We start from the raw sequence: 23,134 nt of genomic DNA, 5'->3' as shown, positions 1-23,134 counted from the left end.
GAGAGAGAGCGCTCTTTACAGCGATAAAGCAGCATTGATCGTGCGGAGTCACGGTAAATATAGGAAGGTTGGCTATTTTAAGCGCTGCGTAATATTTTGCAAAAATATCAGCAAACTTGTTTACAACTTCAATAAGTAGAATAATGTGTGGTATAATTAAAGAAACTATTGCGGTTTTTTTGCGAAGAGCTTAGTCAACTCATATAATTGTGAGCATGTGTGAGTTTGTCTGCGCAATAAGGGGTATACCAGGTGTGGTGAATACAAATTGAGAGCGCCTGAACAGGATTTGCTAAATAATGTGTACTTAAATAACAATAAACAAATGGAAATGTTTGATTAAACTGATTTCAAAGTGTTATATAACTTATATAACTACATAGATTTTCACTACTTTTATTAAAACTTTATTTAAAGGCATTGTAAGAATAAAATATTAAATGTACAAACAAACAATATCTCTGCATTTTTAAACAATATTGCTTATATCCGTCAGCTTCTTCCCTCTCCTGCTCTTATTGTAGCACTCATTCACGCGAGTGTTCTCTCGAGGTGTAGTGTATGCTCTCATTTACCCCTCTGCAATGAATTTTTCTTTTGTTGTGCTTCAGCGGCTTGCACACTGCAAGAAATCCACCACGCTGCCCCACCGTTTTGGCCATCTTAATAAATAGAACTTGTTGCCAGTGGCCAGCACCTAGTGTAAGCGTGGCTGTGTATCGAGTGTAAACCTCGAGAGCTGTCCGTTGAAGATTTTAACCAAATTTTAACAAAGTAAATAACATTTTTTCCCAACCTGCAGTTATTGAAATTGTATAAATAACGAAAGTACCTTTCCATTAATTTCAGTTTAATTTTAGTGGAAGCACATACGCAATGGCGCGTGTGTTGCCAATTTTCTCTATATTTTTGCTGTGCTGTGCGCTGGGTGAGTAAAAAAATAGTCAGAAAATATTTTTAAATATTTCGCTGCTGAGTTTTATAAGATATTTTAATATTTTAAATTCAAAAGTGTATTTTTTAAGAGTGAAAAAGTGTTTTAGGAGACAAAGAAAAAGTTTTGGTAAATTTTTTTTAGTATTTTGATGATAAGAAAAAAAATAAATATATTGTGCTTAATGAAATCGCTACATTTCCATATTTGTTATCTTTGACTTCAACCGGAAATGATGTCGTTGTCTGTTTAAGCATTCAAATATTCACTAAGTTACATAATTTGTACATGTTCCTGTTTTATAGACGTGGACAGACATACAGTTCATTAAAAAAATATTAACGCAACCAATTTTTTCCTTCTTTTAAATTTTATTTCAAAGAATATGGTTTAAAAGTTACCAAAAAAGTATTAAAACTATTAATATTGTATTTTTGAGACTTCTTTTACTTGTATAATTAAGAAAAAATGTTTGAAATAATATTTACAAATTTTTAAAATTATATTTTGCTTTTAACTTTTTAAAATGCTGAAGTATTATTTTAAGTATTGTAGAAAATACTATATATTTGTCAATAACTCAATTTTAAAAGCTAATATTTGTTAGTTTCGGATTTTTAATTAATTTCAATTCTTCTATTAATTTTTAGTTTTTAAGAATTAACAAAACCTTAGAATTTGTATTTGATATTAATTTAAAATATTTCTTCAAAGCAATTTTTCTACCAAAGAAGCAAAATATGGATTTTCACACATTATTATTTTGAGGGTTTCAAAAAAAAAGTTTGGGTAATATTTTCCAAAAAATAGTAAAAAGTCAACCATTTTTAAATGTTAAATTTCACTCTATTTCTTTTTTTTATCATATAATGAGATTTCCCGTTATTTTATCATCGGGAATCGACGATTTGTAGACAAAAATTTATTAATAAAAATCTAGCTAAAAGTAAACTGTAATTCCTTCAATCAGAAAATATTAGTTTAGATTATTCAATGTAATGAGCGCACCAACCCGGTGCCGAGTTACACGATGAGGCAGAATCGAAGCTATCAGCTGACCATAACTTTTAAACGAAAATCTGGTGTATTTAATCAGACACTCAAGAAGAAGAAGAAAACATATAAAATTGCACTAATTATTGTCCACAAACTGGTTTCCTATAATGTCGCTGTCCATCATATTCTTACTTAGAAAAAATCAAGGTTGACAACTAAAGGCTAAACTCATTCAAACCCGTCTGCATCCACAAACACACACACACTTGCCCACCGACACTTGAATCCAAGCGCCTGCATTTGTCACATGGCAAAAGTCGCATTGATTTAGCATTTGCCAATATCAATTTAAAAAAAAACTCAACAACAACAAAATGTAGGCCAGTTAGCACACATCAGTAAACACTTCGGCGAGCTAACGAACAATTAATAAATCATTAAAGACATGCAATGTCTCGAGCGGTGTCTTCAAGTTTCCAATATGCACAGCAAGTTTGCTTGCATTTCTGACACCATTTTACTGCACTCACATGCATACTTGCCAGCACATATAAACATACAGTACTTTGTCCGTTAAGTTTTCGAAGGTGCGGCCGCTCACGAAAGGTCCCACTTTAAACCTTTTACTTGGCCTTTGGGCACTTGAGCGACGCTAATAAAAACAAAAACAAAGCATATCGTGTAACTGCTGCACCTCAAATATGAGCTTATACATACATACATATGTACGTGGGTGTTGCAAGCAATTCAACACAGTTAGAGCATGCGATTGAGTGCGTTCAGCAGAACAGCGATGGGCAAACAACTTGTTTGGTATTTGACGTAGTTAAGCAACTGATTACCATAGAATATTCATATGAAGAAGTTATATACATATGTATTTATAAATAACCGTTTGTATGCCGTTAAAATGTAACTCAAAGCAATTATAAACGAAGTTCTAATATTGTAGGGTTGCCAAAAAGCCATTGACTAAACTAAAGTTTAACCGAAATCAAACAACTTTCTTTACTAGTTATTTTTTAGCTTCTTGAATAGAGAGATGTGAGCTAGCAATTCAAGAGTTATAAAAAAACAAGAAAAAAAGTTAACTTCGGCTGCACCGAAGCTAATATACCCTTTACAGGTGCATTTCTTTTAGTAACTTTATGTCCAATTTGTATAGAAGCTATATGCTATAGTAATCCGATCTGAACAATTCTTCGTATATTACACTATTATCTTAGAAAATAACCTGTGCCAACTCAGGGTATAATAAATAGATATGATAGGTAGCCTTCTTTTTTCAATATAAAGCACTTTAAATTACACCCTTCAATTGTAGATGATTTGCTAGAAACAAATTCATTTAAATTATTTTCTGCAAATAGAATTGGATGAAAAATATAATTCTAACTTGTGTGGACATAGCTGTGGTTTTATAAAACTTTTTAGGACCATGCAGTTATGTTTTTTGCTCTACAACACTTTGTTTTGATGAAGCTCAAACGACTTATGGTTTTTAATAATGTATTTATATCCGTAAGTGTTTTCAATACGAAAGTGGAATTTTTCATATCGCATATGCTTATAAATATATATATTTATATATGAATATTAAAAAAAAATTATAATTAATATTAATTACTTGCATAAAAATGCATTTACGTTAAATTTTAAAGACCTCAATAGAGGTAACAATAAATGGTTTCACCACAACCAGTTAACCGATTGCACAAAATTTCGAATGGGATATATTAGTACTATAATTAATGATTACAGGTCTTTTTAAAAATGTAAATGTTATGCAAAGTAGCTGGGCGCCCGGCGTATGCATTACCAATTAGATATAATTAAGGCCAGTTATAGCAGAATCGATGAATTACCAGTTTATTTCAACACCGCAGCGAATTCATTAGCATACAGCCATATGGTAAATACTTACATACATATAAATAAAAACATTATTTGTTTGTGAATTTCAAAGCAATTTGCATAAGATTACTATAAGTTATGATAGCGGCTTAGGCCTGATTTTGATTAGCTACCTCCATTGCGCTGATATTCAATATAAACATGAAAGATGATGCCACCTAAAAAACCATAAATTTTTTTAGTTTTCTTTTGTATATGAAGCTGTTTGTGTTATTTTTTTGTTCCATTTAATAATCGCTTTTATGCAATACGTTCGTAATCTGTGAAACTAGATTGTTGATTTTCTTGTGTTTTCTTTAGTTTTTACTTTTCATTGTGTGGCAGCAACAATGCTTAAGCTCGCAGCCACAGCCGCATAACTTTTACTTTTTTTGACCATCAATAGATACGCGTTTTGCGGTGGCAATTACAACCGCGCTGTAACCGGTTTCATGGCACTATTTTTTTCTTTTGATTTTCTATTCACCAACTTTGCTGTTTATCTCCGTATGTAGCACGCGCACCCAGCGTTACCAGTTTGCAATGGCTAATAGCATTTCTTCTTTCGATTTCATTTGAGGAATTATAAAATTGGCTATTAAACCCATTAAATTTATAGTGATATAATGTAGGAGGTTACAAATATGCTAATTTCCACTAAGCATGAATATAATTACAAGATATTTTTTTATAGAAAAGTAGTTTTCAGAGCAAACTTCAATTCCTCTGAGTAGAAAATAGAATTAATAAAAACAAGAAAGGAAAATAATAAAATCTACTTTGAAAATGTCGCTTGATATTGTATTATATGTTTTTTTTTGGATCGGCTGAAAATTTAAACATATTTTTCTTGAATGTTAAGACCATAATTGTCGGAAAGTGATAACTTAAAAAACTTCCTTTACCGGTGGTAGAGTTTGCAATCTGACGTTAAAACAAATTCCTGTACTTAATGCATATTAATGTCAAAATATATTACAAGGTGTGTTCCAAAGTAAACAGGACTTTTTGATTCTAGTGTCCCTAAGGGCGCTATCTATATGCCAACTGATGCGTTAGAATCTGCTATTTTTATCGATTGTCCAGTGAGAATTTCATGACATTTCATTGGTTGGAAGTAAAGTTATTGCGTTTTAAGTGTCAGTATGTTTGTGTTATCGGTGCGAAAATGAGCTTCGAGCAAAGATCCAACTTTAAATTTTGTTTTAAAATTGGTAAAACTTTTACCGAAACGTTTCAATTGATGAAACAAGTTTATGGCGATTATTGTCTATCCCGTAGCAGAGTACACGAGTTTCAACGTTTTCAAAGTGGTCGTAAAGACATAAATCACGATCAACATGTGGGCCAATCAAAATCCGTGATCACCGGAAATTCCATTGAAACTGTGTGTGAATTCATCAATAATCAGCCGAAATCATCATTGAAGTTCATGGAAATGGAATTGAACATCTCCAAAACATCGATTTATCGCATTTTCGCCGAGCATTTGGGCTTACGAAAGTTGTGTGTACGGTTTGTTCCGCACACATTGACTGACGACCAAAAATTGCTCAGAATCCAACATTCGAAGGAAGATTATTTGACCAAAAGATACATCTTAACCAATACCCACTCCCCGTATTCACCTGATATGGCACCGTGCGACTTCTTCCTTTCGGAAAAATGCATTTGCCTATGAAAGAAAGCGTTATGCAGACGTAGAACCTTTCAAAAGGCTTGCACCGGCATACTGGCGGACATGCCAACTGTCAACGAGCTAAAACAATCGTTCGACATGCATTTGGACAGTGCAAAAAACTGTATTGAAGCAGAAGGAGACTATTTTGAATAAAATAAATTGATTTTGCCGAAAAACCCATTTGTTCTGTTTTTTTAAGATCGCTAATAAAAAATGTAAAACAATGAAAACTAAAGAAAATGCGAAATTTAAGTATATTTTTTGAAATGTTTTGCAATGTGATGCATAGTAATATTAATTTTCAATTTCCAATGATTAAAAATATTTATTAATTGAGAACTAGTAAGCTTAATTCACCTTATTAAGTATTGAAAGTTCAAAAGTCATTTATTTTAATATACCATAAAATCATAAAAAAACATTTACATACTTTCGCGGTATATTAGAAGTCCAATATAAAATAATTTTTATTTGTAAAATATATTGGGTGTTATAATTTAAATGCACAAAAATTATTATTTTGCTCGATCTTGTTACAATGAAAAATTATATAAAAACGAGGCGTTCTCACACTGGTATAAGTTGGGCATCCCTTTATCCCTGGTCGAAGCTAACCTTAACCTTAGTTTTATAACCTAATGCAGCAAAATTAACATAAAAACAAAACATTTGAAATACACAAACAATTTAAAATAATTATTACCCTTCTTTTTGCATTATTTAGCAACATGTCAAGATTCCAGAGACAAACTCGAAGGCGTTGATGTTGAAGAGGTGTGCGCCGACAGACCCGCCGACGAGTACTTCCGTCTAGATACCGACGGCGACTGTCGTGAAGTTTACAGGTATGTTACAAGCATTTAATGCAGCTAAATTAATTTTAAGTAGAAATTATCAAATATATAGAGGTTGAAAATTTTTCAACAAATTTTTTTTCACGAAAACTTTAGTATTAGAAATATAGTTTATGCTAAGTGTTTTAATACCGTTTGTTCTTTTCACGAAAACTTTAGTACTAGAAATATAGTTTATGCTAAGTGTTTTAATACCGTATTAATGCCAACATTTTCTTTGCAAATTGAAGATGTGACAATGCCGGCGAAAACGGCAATACGCGCCTAGCCAACATTAAATGCGCCGGCGGCCTGGCGTTCGATATCACACGACAGACGTGCGATTGGAAATCGAATGTCAAGAATTGTGATCAAATTGAGAGTAAGTCGACCGTTTATGGTCCGGCCTGAAAAGTTCAGTGACGTTTTGTTTTTCTGTTCATTTTTATTGTTTCTGTTTGGTGTGAAAGAAAAAATAAAAATAAAAAATCGTTGCCCTCAATTTCCATATATACTATTCGTATTACTACTTAGTTAGCAAACACTGCACGAACGAAAATGAGAAATGTGCAAAAACATTTATTGCTAAATACCACAACATATTGGCATTCAAAATCAAACCAAATTTCAATTCACATACTTATATACATATGTATGTATATAGTACATATGTACATATATTGTAACCGTTTAATATGAACTTTTTCCGTTTCAAATTTTCATACTGTGTACTCGGACACCCTTTATAACAGCTGCTGTGCCATTAAAGAAAGTAATGTCGAGTTTTGAAAAATTTTGAAATTTTTTACAATTCGAAATTGGTTGATTTATTGGCCTCTTTGTTGCTAATTTCCTAATGGTGATTTTTGTCGATCTCTGGCTCACTTCTAACTGTCAGTACAGCTGTCACAACTGGCAGCGTATGCTCGTATTATGTACTATAATTTCATGTTGGCTGTCTTGTTTACTATGTTTTTGTATTTAATTTTTGTTTGCGATCGTTTTTCGTTGTTTCTCCTTACATGTAACTAACCAAATCTTTGTTTTCTTTATTTTCCATATGTGTGCGAGTCCTTTTTGTATACATTCTTCCTCTTTAGCATACATTCTTAAAAATAATAACGCAAAATGAAATGTCAAAAATTCAGTCGAAAAACCAAAGTTCTGCGTACTTTTTGCAAAAAAAAAATATATGAACGACGTTCCCTGCATTATTTTATTCACTTAATTTTATACAAGGACTAAGTAAAAAGCTTTAGTAAAAAACTTATTATTCAAACATTATTTTTAACGGTAAAACTAAGTAATTGAACTCACCAAGTTTTAACAATGGACACTATTTGCAATCTGTTTGTGTTCCCTTAGATGTACAAAATCGGGTTTGAAAGAAATTCAGTGCCCCTCCGGTTTGGCCTTCGATATTTTAAAACAAACCTGTGACTGGAAAGCAAAAGTAACTAACTGCGATGAAAAAGAGAGTAAGTGTCTTAAATTCCAATACACAAAGCAATATGCGCCATTTTTTTGCTAACTACAACAAATGTAAATAAAGTAGACGTAATAATTTTTGCCATCACTGTACACATAGCTATGTGCGTAGCGTTAGTTTTGAAAGTTTTCGGTTGAACGGTTGAAAGGCGCTTGATTGGCAGCATAAGGCGACGTTTACATTGTGCCATCTTCTTAGCAACTCGAAAGTGTCGATGACTTTGTACATATTTTCTCAAATAAAAAATACAATATAACCTTTTACTGGCTTTATGAAATGGAACAATGGAAACCGGATACTGAAAATCACGCCTACCACCGCAGCTAATTCACATTTAATTGTCCGAATTTAATTGAGAAAATGCGAAAAACTGTTGCTTAAAAATGGAGGTTTCTGTTAAAATTTTGGAACTTTGGTTTTGGTGTTGTTGCACATAAAAGACTAACAAACAATTCGGATTACATACTTTTGTTTTTTAATAATCACACACCACACAAACTCTATCACTTTTCTATGCACACTTTTGTATATAATTCTTCAATTATCCACTAACTGATAATGTGTTTTGGACTGCCGTTACTTATTTCTTCCCATGAATTAACACGTTCTTTTGCATATTTACACGAATTAGAACCACGTAAGGTTAAGCCCATATTGAAGACTGATGAGCCCATCTGCCCGGAGGGTAAACTATCCTGCGGTGATGGTGAGTGTCTTGACAAGGAACTGTTCTGTAACGGCAAGCCTGACTGCAAAGATGAGTCCGACGAGAACGCCTGCTGTAAGTAGTGACACCTTGTTTGTTTTTTTACAACACCTTACTGCAATGTAGAACATAAACCAATTCTGCTTTTATTTTCTCTGCACAGCCGTGGATGACGATCCAAATCGCGCACCCGAGTGCGACCCCACACAATGCGCCTTGCCCGATTGTTTCTGCTCGGCTGATGGTACGCGCATACCTGGCGCCATAGAGCCCACACAGGTGCCACAGATGATAACCATCACCTTCAACGGTGCTGTCAATGTGGATAATATCGATTTGTACGAAGACATCTTCAATGGTCAACGTCAGAATCCAAATGGCTGCTCGATCAAGGGTACCTTCTTCGTTTCACACAAATATACCAATTATTCCGCTGTGCAAGATTTGCACCGTCGCGGTCACGAGATCTCGGTCTTCTCATTGACACACAAAGATGATCCAAACTACTGGAGCAGCGGTTCGTACGATGATTGGCTCGCCGAAATGGCTGGCGCTCGTTTGATTATCGAACGTTTTGCGAATATTACTGATGGTTCGATTATTGGTATGCGTGCCCCTTACTTGCGTGTCGGTGGCAACAAACAATTTGAAATGATGGCTGATCAATTCTTCGTGTATGATGCCTCAATCACCGCCTCGTTGGGACGTGTGCCCATCTGGCCTTACACACTGTACTTCCGCATGCCACACAAATGTAACGGTAACGCACATAACTGCCCATCGCGTAGCCACCCTGTGTGGGAAATGGTCATGAACGAATTGGATCGTCGTGATGACCCGACCTTCGACGAGTCGCTGCCCGGTTGCCACATGGTGGACTCGTGCTCAAACGTCGCCTCCGGCGATCAATTCGCACGTCTATTGCGTCACAATTTCAACCGTCACTACAATAGCAACCGTGCTCCATTAGGTCTGCACTTCCATGCTTCGTGGCTTAAGTCTAAGAAGGAGTACCGTGATGAGCTTATCAAATTCATCGAAGAGATGCTGACACGTAATGACGTATTCTTCGTTACCAATCTGCAAGTTATCCAATGGATGCAGAATCCAACTGAACTCAATTCACTGCGTGATTTCCAGGAATGGAAAGAGAAGTGTGATGTTAAGGGTCAACCCTACTGTTCGTTGCCCAACGCGTGTCCACTGACGACGAGAGAGCTGCCTGGAGAGACTCTGCGTCTCTTCACCTGTATGGAGTGCCCCAATAACTATCCATGGATCTTGGATCCCACAGGCGATGGTTTCTCAGTTTAAGTTCGTTAGTAGATTAGAAAAGAATACACACACATTACTCACACACACACACAAAACGTAGAAAGCAGAAGGAAGAAAAATTGTAGTAATTTATAATTAAGACCGGAAGGAGTTTTATACAAATTCTACTTTATTACCTTTATTTGTAACTTAATAATTGCAACTCGTAGTAGTTCCACCGAGAGTCTGATCTATTAAACAAAAAACTAAATTTAAAGTGTAATTATTTCTTCGAAATGTTAAACGAAACTTTGTTACCGTGGAAAATACTCATAACTCTAAAATAATTACCTTGCCTTTTACTATCTTCCTCTCCTCTTTCTAAAAATCATTTCCGACTTTTGTTCTTATACTTTTTCACCAAACGATTACTTGAAGTCTTTGCTAGTTTTAACTTAAAGCTCTGTGACTCTTTCTCTTCAACTTCACACAATCCTTCCACAAGTATTCTTACGTTCTTCAAATATCTGACATATCTACTTCTATCTTTTAACTATTTCCTTTACATTTTATTTATTTATCTCCATTTTTCTTTTGATAAACTTTTCTGCTTTCTTTTAGATGTTTTTTCCTCTATTTCCTCCTCCTACTCCTATGATCTGTCTAATGTAAAATATTTCCTGTACAAAGTGATATATTCTTATTTTTCACCACTTCTATGAACTCTTTTCTTCTCCACTTTCACATTTTCCTTTTACTGTGTTTTCTCTTCAAGAAAAGCGCCAAATATATCACAACAGTTTATATTCGTTTTTAATTATGTTAGTATTTTAACTAAGGAATACAAGAAAATGAATTTTTCTCTAAGAAAATTTAATTGTTTTAAAGCAAAATAAAATTCCTAAAGAAATTAAAATTTGATTTTTATTTCTAAAATTTCTTGAGCCATATGTTTAATTTAATAACAGCCAGCTACAAAAACTGCCTGTTTCACGAAGACACACTAGAAACCAAAGTAACCAGCAACCGATACACCGAAAGCCATTGCCGATAGTTTTATACCGCAAAACTTGGTCTTACCTTATTGAAATCGAATAGAATTTGGTTTGGTTAAGTAGAATTTCTCTAATCGTAAACCAGATCTTCTTAGTACTTTCGGCTTTGAGTGCAATGAAAGGCTGTATCCAAACTTAATATCCGAACTTAGCTTAAACATGTTTCAGACCAAACAACGTCGGAATTGATATTATGGTGAATAAGACAACTCATAACTAACTCAATATAGAACTATATATTCCTGATATGATGTGTTATTGATATGATGTGTTATTGTTGACAAGGGTCATTCTTGTAATAAGTCTGTTGTTGTACCTTTCGTCTTAATTTTATCCAGCTTGTGAACAAACGTCAAAGGTTAACCAATTTAAGGATTTCTGGTTAACCGTTAAATCCCTATCGGCATAAAAACTGTTCTAAAATTTCTAAAGATCTCTCCATTCCTCGGTAATAAAACTCTAGGACCTTTTAAATAACATCTTATTAAACGTAAAGAGAAAAAAATCACACACTTCCCATTCTATTTCCTTTTTACATCTTTTTACAGATAACCAATAATAATGCGAGTACGGAAATCTAATGTTGCTGTTGTTGTAACGGGTACCTAATCCCCGTTAGGATGGTAAGGATTAGTTAATGATTAGTGGGGCATGCAAAGATGTGGCCAGTGTCATGCGGAGATTCATTGCGACTTGAGGATTTTGTTCGCTGTGTCGCACCTAAATTTTTAGGATTATTGACAGTCGGAATCTTAACTTAATCTGTACTCCTTGGTCCGGTTAGTGAATATGACCGCTGTGGATTTAGTGGAAGCGAAAAAGATGAGAGATATACATAAAACTTAATATTTCAACGCCACTAATTTCTTAAATTTAAGTGCTGAACACATAGAGCGCGACAGACTGCAAGCGACATCTATCAAATATTAAAATACACACGTTCTATACGACTGCAGGCCGACAGTTGTCTCGCTAACTGCAAAATATTCTTATATTTGCCAAAGACAGTAGGACGACAGTAGAGTTGACAGTGGAGAGGAGTGATGCCACTAATATGTAAAGTGTAAAATTATTCAAAGCTCTAACAATCCTGACGTAATTTTACAAATAAAAGCATAAAATAGCTCTGTTATAACATTTGTAATAACAATTTATAATTTAAAACGAATAATTTTACCTATTTACTTATTTTTTGCATAAAAATTTCACTTTGAACAAAATATTAAAATTGCATTGAAGTGAAAGGTATTAGTATGGCCACAACAAAATTGTGTACATGAAAAATGGACAGCTGTGTAGTCTTGTGTACATGCTTCTTACAAATGTTCATGTAGAAGGATTCACGACGCCATTTATAGTTCATGCTGCTATGTCGTGTCGCGCTCTATGTGTTCAGCACATTACTGTTAAATAACTGTGGTGACAATGATGGGGAAAAATATTTACAGCCCTATTCTCATGCCCTCACAAAAGTCACCAACCTCACTACAGTGATGTTTCTCACTATAGTGAGGGTTACCTTATTCTGGCGAAAATTCAAAAGCTCAAATGCTCACTATTCTCACAAATATCTGTGACGTGTGAAAGCAGCCATCATAATAGAAAACATCTTTGTTTGTTTTGTTTTAAATCAATATTTTACATTTTTTAAAAAATTGAGAATTGAGTGTTATAATTAGCATGGAGGAACTATTATTTGTATATGCGGCAATTGTTGAGGAGGAGGAATCGGGCGGTAGGAGGAAAGTGTTAAAATTTTGAACTAGAATTTACTAAAAACGGAGCGACGCTAAATGGTAATGCGATAGGCGGTGGTAGTAGTGTTTAAACTATGGATTATTAAGTTAAGCCTTGCTTATAGTTGATTTAAATTGAATATTTCTTTACAATTTTATGAAGATTTGTAATAAAAAATGAATTAAAGACAAAAACAAGTTTTAAGAACTAACGGCATTTAAACGTTTATTTTTTCATAGAAAAATTTAAACACGTACGATAGTGATACATTTATGCAGCACATCTAAATACAAAATGCTGAGAAATGCAGAAACGTGTGAGGAACGAATCTCAGTGTATAATTAATTACGTTTGTCGTAAATTTTCTAATTGTATTAACTAATAGTTCTAAAATTATGATGGTCGAAAGCTATACATTTAACTGTAAGGAACTGCTTAGATAGTTGGGGACAAATCGGTCACTTTTTCACATTTGCTGAACTATTTCGCCCGTGGACCACTGGCTTTTAACATATTGCATTCATAATGGGATAAAATTTTAATAGATATTTTCGATAGATATTTTGTTGATGTGCTTAAGTCTGTGGTGTTTTGGTTTAAAACAAATCTGCAATTATCCACGTCACAAGAAAACCCGCAAATGACGTCATAAAACCCTCTTTAACCAGCTCCCAAGCGCCTCCGTAAGCCTCCTCATCAATACCTTGGAAATTTATGGAATAAATGTACACAATGCCACAACTGATACCAGCGAATCTATGGAAACATATGAGAAGTTTTTATGAAGTTTTTAATTTACATATGATGTATTGTTATTGGGATATTCCTTACAGTACTAATCCCAGGAAGCCTTTTAATGGCACAATGCCCCATACTATGACTAAAAGAATGCCAAAAATCTGTCTCGCCCAGTAGATAACGTCTAAGAATTCATCCTGCAAGAGAAAACATTATTGAAGGTTGTTTGCTTATTTTTCTTAAAACAGCTGTTTGACAGCTAAAAGCTTTTTACCTCACGTGGTGACTTTTTTAAGCTTTTTTCTTATGAGGTTTGAGCAAGAATAGCCTCACAAAATATCTCAAATTTTTCCTCTCAACTCAATTGAGAGGTTTTTTCAGAATAGGGCTGTTAATTCGACGTTTTGGTCATCAAACTATCTGGCAACACTGCTTTGACACGTTCACAATAAAGCGTTTAATTACTTATTTTGCCAAACGCATTTCGAAGTCGTGACAGCTGGATTTGACAGCTTTAATTTATTTTATTAGCTGACTTTCCCACTAGAAAATTCGTACGTGTTTTCCTCGACTATTCTGTGTTTTTCGCTTTTGTTGAAATAAATATAATCGCTCACTTTGTAGCAATATGACTGACTATCAATTCAATGAACGTGCTTATGCCAAAATAATTTTCCATGCTGCCAAATATCCGCACTTGGCCGTTAATGGAGTTCTATTAAGTGAGAAGTCACCGAAAGGCAACACAGTGCAAATAGTTGACGCGATACCACTATTCCATCAATGTCTCTATGTTACACCAATGGCAGAGATTGCGCTTACACAGGTATACAATTAGTGTGAAATATAACGTACGAGACTTTGATTGAGATATATTGATCTATTTCAAGTTTAAGAGCACCTGCTTCTTCCCATGATTATATTATTTATACGCTCCTTTTTCTTTGTTGCAAAGGTTGACGCATTCGCCGAGCGCGAAAATTTGATTGTAGCCGGCTACTATGTAGCTCCAGAGAACTTGTATGACAGCAGCGTGGAAAAGGCACCCGCGGCGAAAATCGGTGAAAAAATTCTTGAAACTAACAAAAATGCTTGCTTCGTAGTAGTAGACAATAAGTTAATGCGCTTGAATCATACACAAGCAGCATTAAAAGTATTTAGTAGTAGCGGAGAGTCTGCACGATGGTCAAAAGCTAGCTACACACTCGCTCAGCAGAAAATAACACTACAAACTGTATCAGAGTTGTTACAGCGTGGAGCTATGCGTGAAGTGGTGGACTTCGATAATCATTTAGATAATCCAGCGAACGATTGGACGAATCAACACTATAACCGGGACTTGAAGCAGCTTATGGCCATGTACTAGTTCTATAAAGAGGTATTAAATTGAATGGGGGTCAAGGTGTCTAATTGTAGCGTGCAATTTTGGTATAAAGTCTCTATGCATTTCTGTTTAAACGTATTTGTTTGATAGTATTTTGATGAAAATATTAAAATATCTATGAAACCTAGCTAAAGAAATAAATAATACATACATAATTACATGATAAACGCGCTTTTCTATAGTATTTATTTTAAATTTTAGCTATTTTCTGAGCATTTACATTTTAGTTTGAAAAATTTGCACACGTCTGCCTTACGAATACATTCCGCTTGAGTAAAAATTCTGTTAATAAATCAAATTTAAAGCCAAAGGCGCACTTGCTGATCCCAGCTAGTAGATGCAAGGCACATTCCATTTGGTGAGAGGCCAATGCATGTGATGCGATTTTCATGGCCTTGTAGCATTGCTGGAAATTATTAAATATAAATATTATTTAATCATATTTTTTAGCGGCGTTCAATGTCGTAGTTTACCATTGTGTGAAACTTTAACTGTATCCCAAGCATGAATATTTCCCTCAATTCCAGAACACATCAAATAGCGACCACTGGTTGATAGAGCTAAACAAACATAAAACATATTTATAAAAAAACTTCTTAAGGTAAAAACAAGTAAAATTTGTTCATATACCGCACGAAGTGAAGCCTGTGTTTTTCTGCGGTGGCTCGTATTGAGCTATTTGCTGATCAGATCGTATATCGTAAAGACGCGCTGTTTGGTCCTCAGAGCAAGAGGCGAACCCAAAACCACTAGGATGATACTATAAGAAAATATAATGAGTGAACTTTGTATAGAAATGATGTATGGTATGTGATATATAAAAATATTACTTACGCAAACAGAATTTACGTCCATTTCGTGACCGAAGAACATCTGCTTGTATGTATCTTCACGTACATCCCACAGTTTGGCTGTCTTATCTACTGAACCTGTTATATACGTCTTCATGTCGGGCGAAAGACTTAAACCAGCAATATCACCAGCATGCCCGTTGAAATCCATTGTTTTCACACCCTTCTCCAAGTCCCAATGACAACTGCAAATATTTGAGTTTTATACCCCGAGCCGTCTTTAATTGCAATCAATTATATTACATTTTCATATCACCCGAGCCCGTTATTAAATGTCCGTCATCTAAGAATCGACATGAACTCAAAAAACCCTCGTAACCCAAAAGTTCTCGTGTCATTTTGGCGACGCCCGAAGCATCTCGATTATTTACGTCATAAACTGTGCACTGATTATCCATACCACCACAAGCGACAAAGTTGCCCGATGGAGAAAAAGCGACTGTCATAACCCATGCCGAACGCAGAGGAATAACCTAGAAAAACAAAATACCCAATAAATGGATTTCGAAAAATTAACAAAATGTAAGTAATTAAGAAGTTGTACTTTGTACCTGAACTTTGTTTGCCGTCCACGTATCCCATATAATTAGTTTTCCATCCAATGAACCAGTGACACAGTGTCTAGAATCGCCAGCAAAGTGCACCGAGTTGACTTTGTTTATGTGACCCTTCAGAATCTTCTTCGAACTGAGTCGTAATTTAGGTACATCACCCATATCGCCACATTTTTCCTGCCATGTACAGTCAGCTTTGGCCTTTTGATCGTCCTAGAGAAAGTAAATGTAATTAGTTCGGTTTTTTATTTAATTAATACACACCGTTTATATAATGTATGTAATTAAAAATGTAATGTAAAATTATAATAAGTAATACTTTTATGCAATATAATGCTTTAATAAATGATTTAATATGTTCATTATGCGTTAATTTCTTTAACTTCAAAGCCTACCTTGAACTTTTGAATCATTCCATTAATCTCATCGTGAAGTTTTTGAGTTTCAGGATCAATTTTAGGCATTTTGAGTTATTTATTTTTTATTTGATTTGTTTTAACTTTTATTTATTTATTTATTTTTTTTTTGTTCGTTTGGTAATTAATGTATTTAATACAATTTACAATGAAATAAACTTGTTTACACTAACACTCTTACCGACCGCCACTACCTTTTCAAAGTCAACGTCTGCATGCCAACTGTTCTACGAAAAGTTTTTGAAAATTTTCACTGTTATGATAATGCGCCGTTATAAAAAACCAAAACATTAATGCAATTAACTAATTGGATTGAAATTTTAGTGGGAAATATAGGGCGAGAGTGCATGCGCAAACCGAAATCGAAAGGTACTTTTCTCATGACCACCATCGAAAAGCAGAAGAAACGACATTAATCACTTTAGCTGCACTCTTTTCCAATGTTTTTCTTAAAACTTTTAAATAACGCATTCAATGGTAATTCTTATGTTCGCAGCATTAATGGAAAACGCAGGAACTAAATTATGTTATCCTTTCATAACAGGAGGTGAGACTATCTAGCATTTCCTGTTGTGGAAGACGGATGTTTAAGCAAAGTGAGCAAAAATGTGATTCAACCGTGTAAAAATACATATGTATGTATGTACATATGTGGATATGTATTGGGAAAATTTCAGTCGCTTCGTTAGTGACCATATAACAACTTAGACTTAAATATATAATTCTAACAAAACAATTGAATAAAAATGTTAGCAAATTAATATTAACCACTTTCCTTGTCAACAATGAAATTCGAAAATTTTCTGTATAAAGTTATTTCATCCATAAGAATTAAGAAAATTTCCAATAATTTTATCCTATCGATTTTTTATAAACACAGAAGAGGATATTGGATACTCATTAAAGAATATTTCTCATGTGTGAACCCACGCCAGGTATATATAACCGGAACCGGAACGAACACCAATTTAAACTGATCAAGTAGTTTAATGTTTTGTACCGCTACAACAGCACTTTAAAAAGGAATGATAATTTCCAAAAATAAATTTTTAATTTTATTAATAAGTATAATACCAGAACTTAACTTTACAATAAACGTGAAATCTTACACAAAACGGTCAGTTTGGGCGGTGTATTCATAATAAGGTTAACGAAGGATCCACCATCCATAAGATTTAAAACTGTGCATGTGTATTTGCATATATTTTTATAACTTGTTTCTTATACTCCTTGTTTTCTTGTATTTGGTTGACTTATTAAACTTGCTTAAAAAAACGATAACTTATTAAACTCACAACCCGTCGTATAAATTATTCATGCGAAATACAATTCGTATAAGTATTAGGTGGCAGCATTTACTGCCCTTTTGACTTTGACAGTTCGTTGAATCAGTCGTTTTTGACATTTCATTTTACTATTCCACAGAAAGTGGAAAATTGTTTTTCTTAGCTTTTTTTCCTGAATACCTAAACCAAAAATAATATTTATCATAATAAAGCAATAGCTAAAGTAGATTATTATTATTAAATAAAAAAATATGCAGTAAATAAAGGCGAATCATAAGAATACAAGTTGACAAGAATGGCGACTCTAACATTGACTGAAACAGGTAGCACTACAACAATGCATATGCAAGCCCATCAGGATGGACATTCTCCAACTTTGGAGGAGCAGGCAAATCAATTGAATGAACAGCAGCAGCAATTAATAAATATAGATAACATGGGAAGTATTAACCACGGATTAAACGAAGATGTTGTATCTATACCCAAAGAAGTTATGCTAATATCGCTGGTATCGCAAGAGCAAGCTCTTTATAATCCAAAGCATGAGTTCTATCGTAATACACATCGAAAAGATTCTAAGTGGTTAGAGATTGCTGACAATGTCGGTTGGACTGGTAAGTATGTTTAATGTAAATGGTGTGCCACTTAATAACAATAATAAATTGAACATTGTAGAGGCACAATGTAAATCAAAATGGAAAGCTATGCGTGACCAATATTGTCGTGAACTGAAACGCAGCAAATTTAATATCAAAGCTAATGTAAAATGGAAATATTTCAAGGAATTGGAATTTTTACGACCTTTTGCTTTGTCGAGGAAGTAAGTTTTTGTTTTGATTTTTATTTATTATGTTTATCATTTCTTTTGTCCATATGTATACAATAATATCCATATGTATTAGTGAAACTAACTGTTACAAGATTAGTGTTATAAAAATATTAGAAATAAACGTTAAACTTGTCTAATTTTGTGAAATTAGCTATCGACCGCGCGCCACAAATAAAAACGAAAATTTAACTGGGTCGAACGGAAAAAATACTTGTAACAAATTACCAAGTATTAAAATGGAACATGGTCAATTTAGCGCGTCTGATTTTACCGCTGATAACATTTTGAGTGCAGAAGATAAGCTTGACTCAACAACTTCAGGTCTTCTAAACTCATTAAGCGATGAGCAATTGCACTCAGTGATGCAGCAACACAGTGGAAGTTGGAATTATCTCACAACGACAACGACCACAAGCGATGTTCACACTTTGGAAGGAAATGAGCACAGCCCTAATGAACTGGACGACACTAATTTACTGCAACATACACACCCGAGCTCAGAAGCTGATGATATGCTGTGCGCTTTGGTAGAAAGTGTACCGTCTACAAGTGTGCAAATGCAACAAACACAATCACACAATGAGGAAGAAGACGACGATCCCATACACACGTTCCTCAATATAGAAAGTTTCTTCGAAAAAGACCTCATTAACATGATTCAACAGGAAGATATTATATATAATAATTTTCATCCAAATTATCGCAATGCCAAAATGAAACTTGAAGTTTGGGATGAAATTGCACGCAAACTAAAAAAGCCAGGTTAGCGTGAAAACTAAGATAATATTCCAACTATTATATTTGTGTATCTGTTTTAATTTTAAGTTGGCCGCTGTCGTTTGAAATGGAAAGCACTGCGGGATCAATATATCAGAGAACATAAACGACTGAAAGACCGTGAACATTCTGAATTATTGCCGCGTTGGAAGCACTATGATGCGCTTACATTCTTGCAAAAGTTTATAAAGCATAAAACAAGGTAATCTGTTATATTTTAAGATGAGTGTATTTTAAACATAACACTTTTTAAAATATTTCTTACAGCGAGAGTGATGTTAAAAATGCAGTACGATTACCTAAAAGTGAATTAGAGCTTGATGTAGATGAACATATCATCGACAGTCCGCCATTGCCATCGCCAATAGAAGTAGTACAACACGATTTGGATCAGCAAACATTACCCACATTGTCAGGTCCACATACGCAACATGACCTGCATACAGCAACACATGATATGTGCGTTGTTAGTGGCAGCAGTGCTAGCGGCTACGATGAAATGGATATCGATCACTACATTATCGGACATACAAGCGATACAGGCGTCAATGATGATGGGATAGACATTAATGCTGGCGATGACGAGGAAGATCGGAAATCACATCAACATTTTACAGAGTATCCGCCAAGTTCAACAAACAACATGACTGCCAATAATAGCATAAATCAGCAGGATACCGGTAGTGACGTAAAAACGGAGATGAATGAATTCAAAGATATAAAAGAAAGTAACATAATGATACAACAAGATAATGTATCATTACAAAAACAACTACATCAACATCAACAGCAATCATCACATCAGCTGCAGCAGTCACAGACACAATTGGTGCTATCACAACAACATCATCAGCCACCGTTAATGAAGTTAACGTCGCAAAGCACCACGCACCACCAACATTTACTCTCTTTAGATGTTGGTGATGAAACAAGAACTGCCACACTTACCACTAGGGATAAATCCCTCATGCAACTGCATCACCAACAGCAGCCGCAGCAACAAATAAATGATTTCAGTAACGAAATGAAGCATCAACAGCCCCAACAAGCGCTTACAAGTGGTTTAGTGAAGAGCAGTAGTGCGAATTTGACTTCCAACAACAACTGTGGCATGTCAATATTAAACCCTAGCACCTCACTCAGCATGGAGGCCATCAATTTACAATCTTTGGCGAGTAGTTCGCATAATAGCTCGACGACAACAGCGATCACAACGCATGCCCCGTCCACCACCATCACTGCCGCCTCTCTTCCAATAGCTGATAATCAAAGAGCGACCGACACTTTTGGAGACGATGAGGTCGGCGCTTTCTTCAAAGCAGTTGCCATGAAAATACGCAATGCCAATATGTCGCCGGTGTCTTTTACCGACCTACAAATCGATATTTTACGCGTGATAAACAGTACATTGCGCCACAATTAGTTAGAAGCTCTTACAGCTCATCGCGCGTGTAAAATTTTGTATTCTCTTATATAATGTAAGCTTAGTCTTTTATTATAAATGTTTTTCATTTCCTCAATGTACTTTCTTTTCAGAAATTTTTCATATTTTACTAAGTTTATTCTTTGACCGTCTTACAAACAAGATATCTGTTGTTGCAGATATGTTTTATTGGTACGTGTTGGTTTGTGTAAATAGGCTTGTTTAGTTCTTCAGTACGTCTTGAAGTTAAATTAAATCTCAACACTATTACTATTTTTTTAATGTTTTAAAAGTTATTAAAAGTAAATTTCACGCGCAGATAGCTGAAATGTTTTAAAAATTTATTCAAAATTAATGTTTTTAACTTAAATATTCTTTAAATTAACTAAACCTCAATAATTCATGTCGTTTATAAATTATGTTAAAGGAAATGGCTAGATTTGTGTCAAAGTAGATTATTTATTTAAAAAAAGTAGACTTGAACTTGAGCAAAGTGTGCAAAAAAGTCCAACAGTGGCTGCGAATTAGATATAGATTTTATTTTGTCTGCGTTTAGTGCTATTCTCAATTGGTTATATGTAAGTGGTATTATTATATTCGTTAACTTTGCACAGTTTTTTAAATGAAATGAAATCATTTTATATTGGTATTGTGCTCATTAATATAAGAATAATTTCGAACGAAAACTTTGTGCATCTGCAAATACATATGCTTTTATGCACATATAGTATATACGTATATATAAATTATTTGTAAATAAAAATTTTAGCTAAACCAAATTATTATTATTTTTTGTTTTCATTTTAAGACTGAAGTTTGTACTTTTCACAAAAATTAATCTCGAAATCAAGAACTCTCATGATACCGAGAAAACATTAAATTTATGATATATACATAAATATTTACAAACAAACACATTTTAGAAATCAATTGAAGGTTCTAATACATACTAAGTGCTCGGCATTTTTGTTTAGAACGGGTGTTCCAAGTAGAAGTACTTTTTTCAATAGCCTATTTTTGGCAGATCACGCGTGATGCTATTTTTGTTCAGAATTGTTAGGCATTTCACCGTGGAAAAACTTACGCCTGAACAACGTTTCCAAATCGTTCAGCTTTATTACGAAAATTCACGTCCTATAAAGAATGTGATTCGCGCGCTTCACTCAACTTATGGTTAACACAATCAAACTGAGCATACTATTCGCCACACCATCACCAATTTTGAGACCCCGCATTCATTATTGGATAATATTCGACTGAATAGACTCATTGTCTTCCAGTTCGTACACAAAACCTAGTTACCAATTAAAAAATAAAACATTATTCAAGAAGGAAGTTTATTCCACCTGTAAGTAGGCGAGAAAGTAAAAAGATAAGTATTCTACATTACAAGATCTGACACAAAGGCATTTTTGAAGTCAATTAGCTCCAACAAGATAGATAATAAACTGACTTTCAACAATCATATTGATAAGATCACTTCCAGGGCACAATTCCGATTTCTTTGGCGCCGCGATTTGAAGGTACTGTTGGAAAGGTAAGTTCTCCTGACTAAAAAATATACGGGGTTATAGGTACCGCAAACGCTTAGTTTACAAGATATTCGACCTTAAAGTTCAAAAATTCCCATATTTCGAACATTTCAACAAGCTATTTTACCACATTGAACACACTTTACTCACATTTTTCACTTCAAATTAATTAAATTAAACTATAAACTTTTAAATAAATCCACATTTTACACTTTTAACAGGTTTTTACCGAAGAAATCTTTATTTTAAAAATTACATTTTGTGTGCTAAAAATTACGACGAAATGGAGCGCTGTCATGTGATAATAAGGAAATTCGCTGAAATTCCTTTTTTCCCAAAAATTCCTCAATCCATTCATATGGATATGTTCTTTATTTAATTTAATAAACCAATAAGTAATATTATACAGTAATATTATATAACAATATTATATATGTATATTGTCACCTAATATACAAAACAACGTATTACCAAAAACAAATGGAAAGCGCTGACAGATATAATAACCAAAATTTAACCATTTTATAACGAAAACACAAATTTTGTGTCAATATTAGTGCAAGATAACCAAAAAATATAACTACTTTATAACGAAACTCAATATATATTTTTTATTTTAACGCAGAAAGGAGTACTATGCGAAAGTACTTCAGTCACCCCGGGTATTCACTCGACCAGGGTTATTTTTTTAAAGCGCGAAGGCCGCCAACGCAGAAAGGAGTACTACGCGAAAGTACTTCAGTCACCCCGGGTATTCGCTCGACCA

At 34.1% G+C, this 23,134-nt stretch overlaps 4 protein-coding genes across 7 annotated transcripts; 3 read left to right on the top strand and 1 right to left on the bottom strand.

Annotated features, from left to right (window-relative positions):
• Positions 1 to 686: 686 nt before the first annotated feature.
• Positions 687 to 10,057, top strand: LOC126762315 (chitin deacetylase 1). Of its 3 annotated transcripts, none has more exons than XM_050479008.1 (6): positions 687 to 774; positions 850 to 928; positions 6,229 to 6,349; positions 7,703 to 7,815; positions 8,458 to 8,607; positions 8,696 to 10,057. In XM_050479008.1, the coding sequence occupies exons 2-6, from the start codon at positions 877 to 879 to the stop codon at positions 9,844 to 9,846; spliced, it is 1,587 nt and encodes a 528-aa protein (XP_050334965.1). In that variant the 5' UTR covers positions 687 to 774; positions 850 to 876; the 3' UTR covers positions 9,847 to 10,057. The 3 variants fall into 3 exon arrangements, with proteins under 3 accessions (XP_050334965.1, XP_050334963.1, XP_050334964.1); XM_050479006.1 differs by lacking the exon at positions 7,703 to 7,815 and adding an exon at positions 6,589 to 6,719; XM_050479007.1 differs by lacking the exon at positions 7,703 to 7,815 and adding an exon at positions 6,589 to 6,719 and having other exon boundaries at positions 697 to 774; positions 830 to 928.
• Positions 10,058 to 13,831: 3,774 nt separating this feature from the next.
• LOC126762366 (ER membrane protein complex subunit 8/9 homolog) lies at positions 13,832 to 14,867 on the top strand. The gene is made up of 2 exons (XM_050479080.1): positions 13,832 to 14,142; positions 14,272 to 14,867. The coding sequence occupies exons 1-2, from the start codon at positions 13,945 to 13,947 to the stop codon at positions 14,680 to 14,682; spliced, it is 609 nt and encodes a 202-aa protein (XP_050335037.1). The 5' UTR covers positions 13,832 to 13,944; the 3' UTR covers positions 14,683 to 14,867.
• Positions 14,856 to 16,760, bottom strand: LOC126762344 (guanine nucleotide-binding protein subunit beta-2). The gene is made up of 7 exons (XM_050479050.1): positions 16,501 to 16,760; positions 16,103 to 16,318; positions 15,795 to 16,024; positions 15,535 to 15,736; positions 15,331 to 15,460; positions 15,174 to 15,260; positions 14,856 to 15,106 (listed from the first exon to the last, which is right to left on the bottom strand). The coding sequence occupies exons 1-7, from the start codon at positions 16,567 to 16,569 to the stop codon at positions 15,000 to 15,002; spliced, it is 1,041 nt and encodes a 346-aa protein (XP_050335007.1). The 5' UTR covers positions 16,570 to 16,760; the 3' UTR covers positions 14,856 to 14,999.
• Positions 16,761 to 17,935: 1,175 nt separating this feature from the next.
• Positions 17,936 to 21,615, top strand: LOC126762287 (uncharacterized). 2 transcript variants are annotated; one of them, XR_007667438.1, is made up of 6 exons: positions 17,936 to 18,421; positions 18,483 to 18,627; positions 18,788 to 19,398; positions 19,462 to 19,615; positions 19,681 to 20,891; positions 20,950 to 21,615. XR_007667438.1 is itself a non-coding variant. In XM_050478949.1 (5 exons), the coding sequence occupies exons 1-5, from the start codon at positions 18,103 to 18,105 to the stop codon at positions 20,834 to 20,836; spliced, it is 2,385 nt and encodes a 794-aa protein (XP_050334906.1). In that variant the 5' UTR covers positions 17,936 to 18,102; the 3' UTR covers positions 20,837 to 21,615. The 2 variants fall into 2 exon arrangements, 1 of the variants encoding a protein (XP_050334906.1); XM_050478949.1 differs by having other exon boundaries at positions 19,681 to 21,615.
• Positions 21,616 to 23,134: the final 1,519 nt, after the last annotated feature.

This window comes from Bactrocera neohumeralis, chromosome 6 (assembly GCF_024586455.1).
Source record: "Bactrocera neohumeralis isolate Rockhampton chromosome 6, APGP_CSIRO_Bneo_wtdbg2-racon-allhic-juicebox.fasta_v2, whole genome shotgun sequence".
Taxonomy (NCBI): domain Eukaryota; kingdom Metazoa; phylum Arthropoda; class Insecta; order Diptera; family Tephritidae; genus Bactrocera; species Bactrocera neohumeralis.
This window is presented reverse-complemented; position numbering and strand designations above follow the sequence as displayed.

Coding starts and splice junctions, on each gene's coding strand:
- LOC126762366 (XM_050479080.1), top strand. CDS start 13,945: ATGACTGACTATCAATTCAATGAACGTGCTTATGCCAAAATAATTTTC. Junction 14,143..14,271: donor CAGAGATTGCGCTTACACAG/GTATACAATTAG, acceptor TTTGTTGCAAAG/GTTGACGCATTCGCCGAGCG.
- LOC126762315 (XM_050479006.1), top strand. CDS start 877: ATGGCGCGTGTGTTGCCAATTTTCTCTATATTTTTGCTGTGCTGTGCG. Junction 929..6,228: donor TTTGCTGTGCTGTGCGCTGG/GTGAGTAAAAAA, acceptor TGCATTATTTAG/CAACATGTCAAGATTCCAGA. Junction 8,608..8,695: donor GTCCGACGAGAACGCCTGCT/GTAAGTAGTGAC, acceptor TTCTCTGCACAG/CCGTGGATGACGATCCAAAT.
- LOC126762344 (XM_050479050.1), bottom strand. CDS start 16,569: ATGCCTAAAATTGATCCTGAAACTCAAAAACTTCACGATGAGATTAAT. Junction 16,025..16,102: donor GGACGGCAAACAAAGTTCAG/GTACAAAGTACA, acceptor TTGTTTTTCTAG/GTTATTCCTCTGCGTTCGGC. Junction 15,107..15,173: donor AGTTAAAGTTTCACACAATG/GTAAACTACGAC, acceptor AATAATTTCCAG/CAATGCTACAAGGCCATGAA.
- LOC126762287 (XM_050478949.1), top strand. CDS start 18,103: ATGGCGACTCTAACATTGACTGAAACAGGTAGCACTACAACAATGCAT. Junction 18,628..18,787: donor CCTTTTGCTTTGTCGAGGAA/GTAAGTTTTTGT, acceptor TTGTGAAATTAG/CTATCGACCGCGCGCCACAA. Junction 19,616..19,680: donor TTTATAAAGCATAAAACAAG/GTAATCTGTTAT, acceptor TATTTCTTACAG/CGAGAGTGATGTTAAAAATG.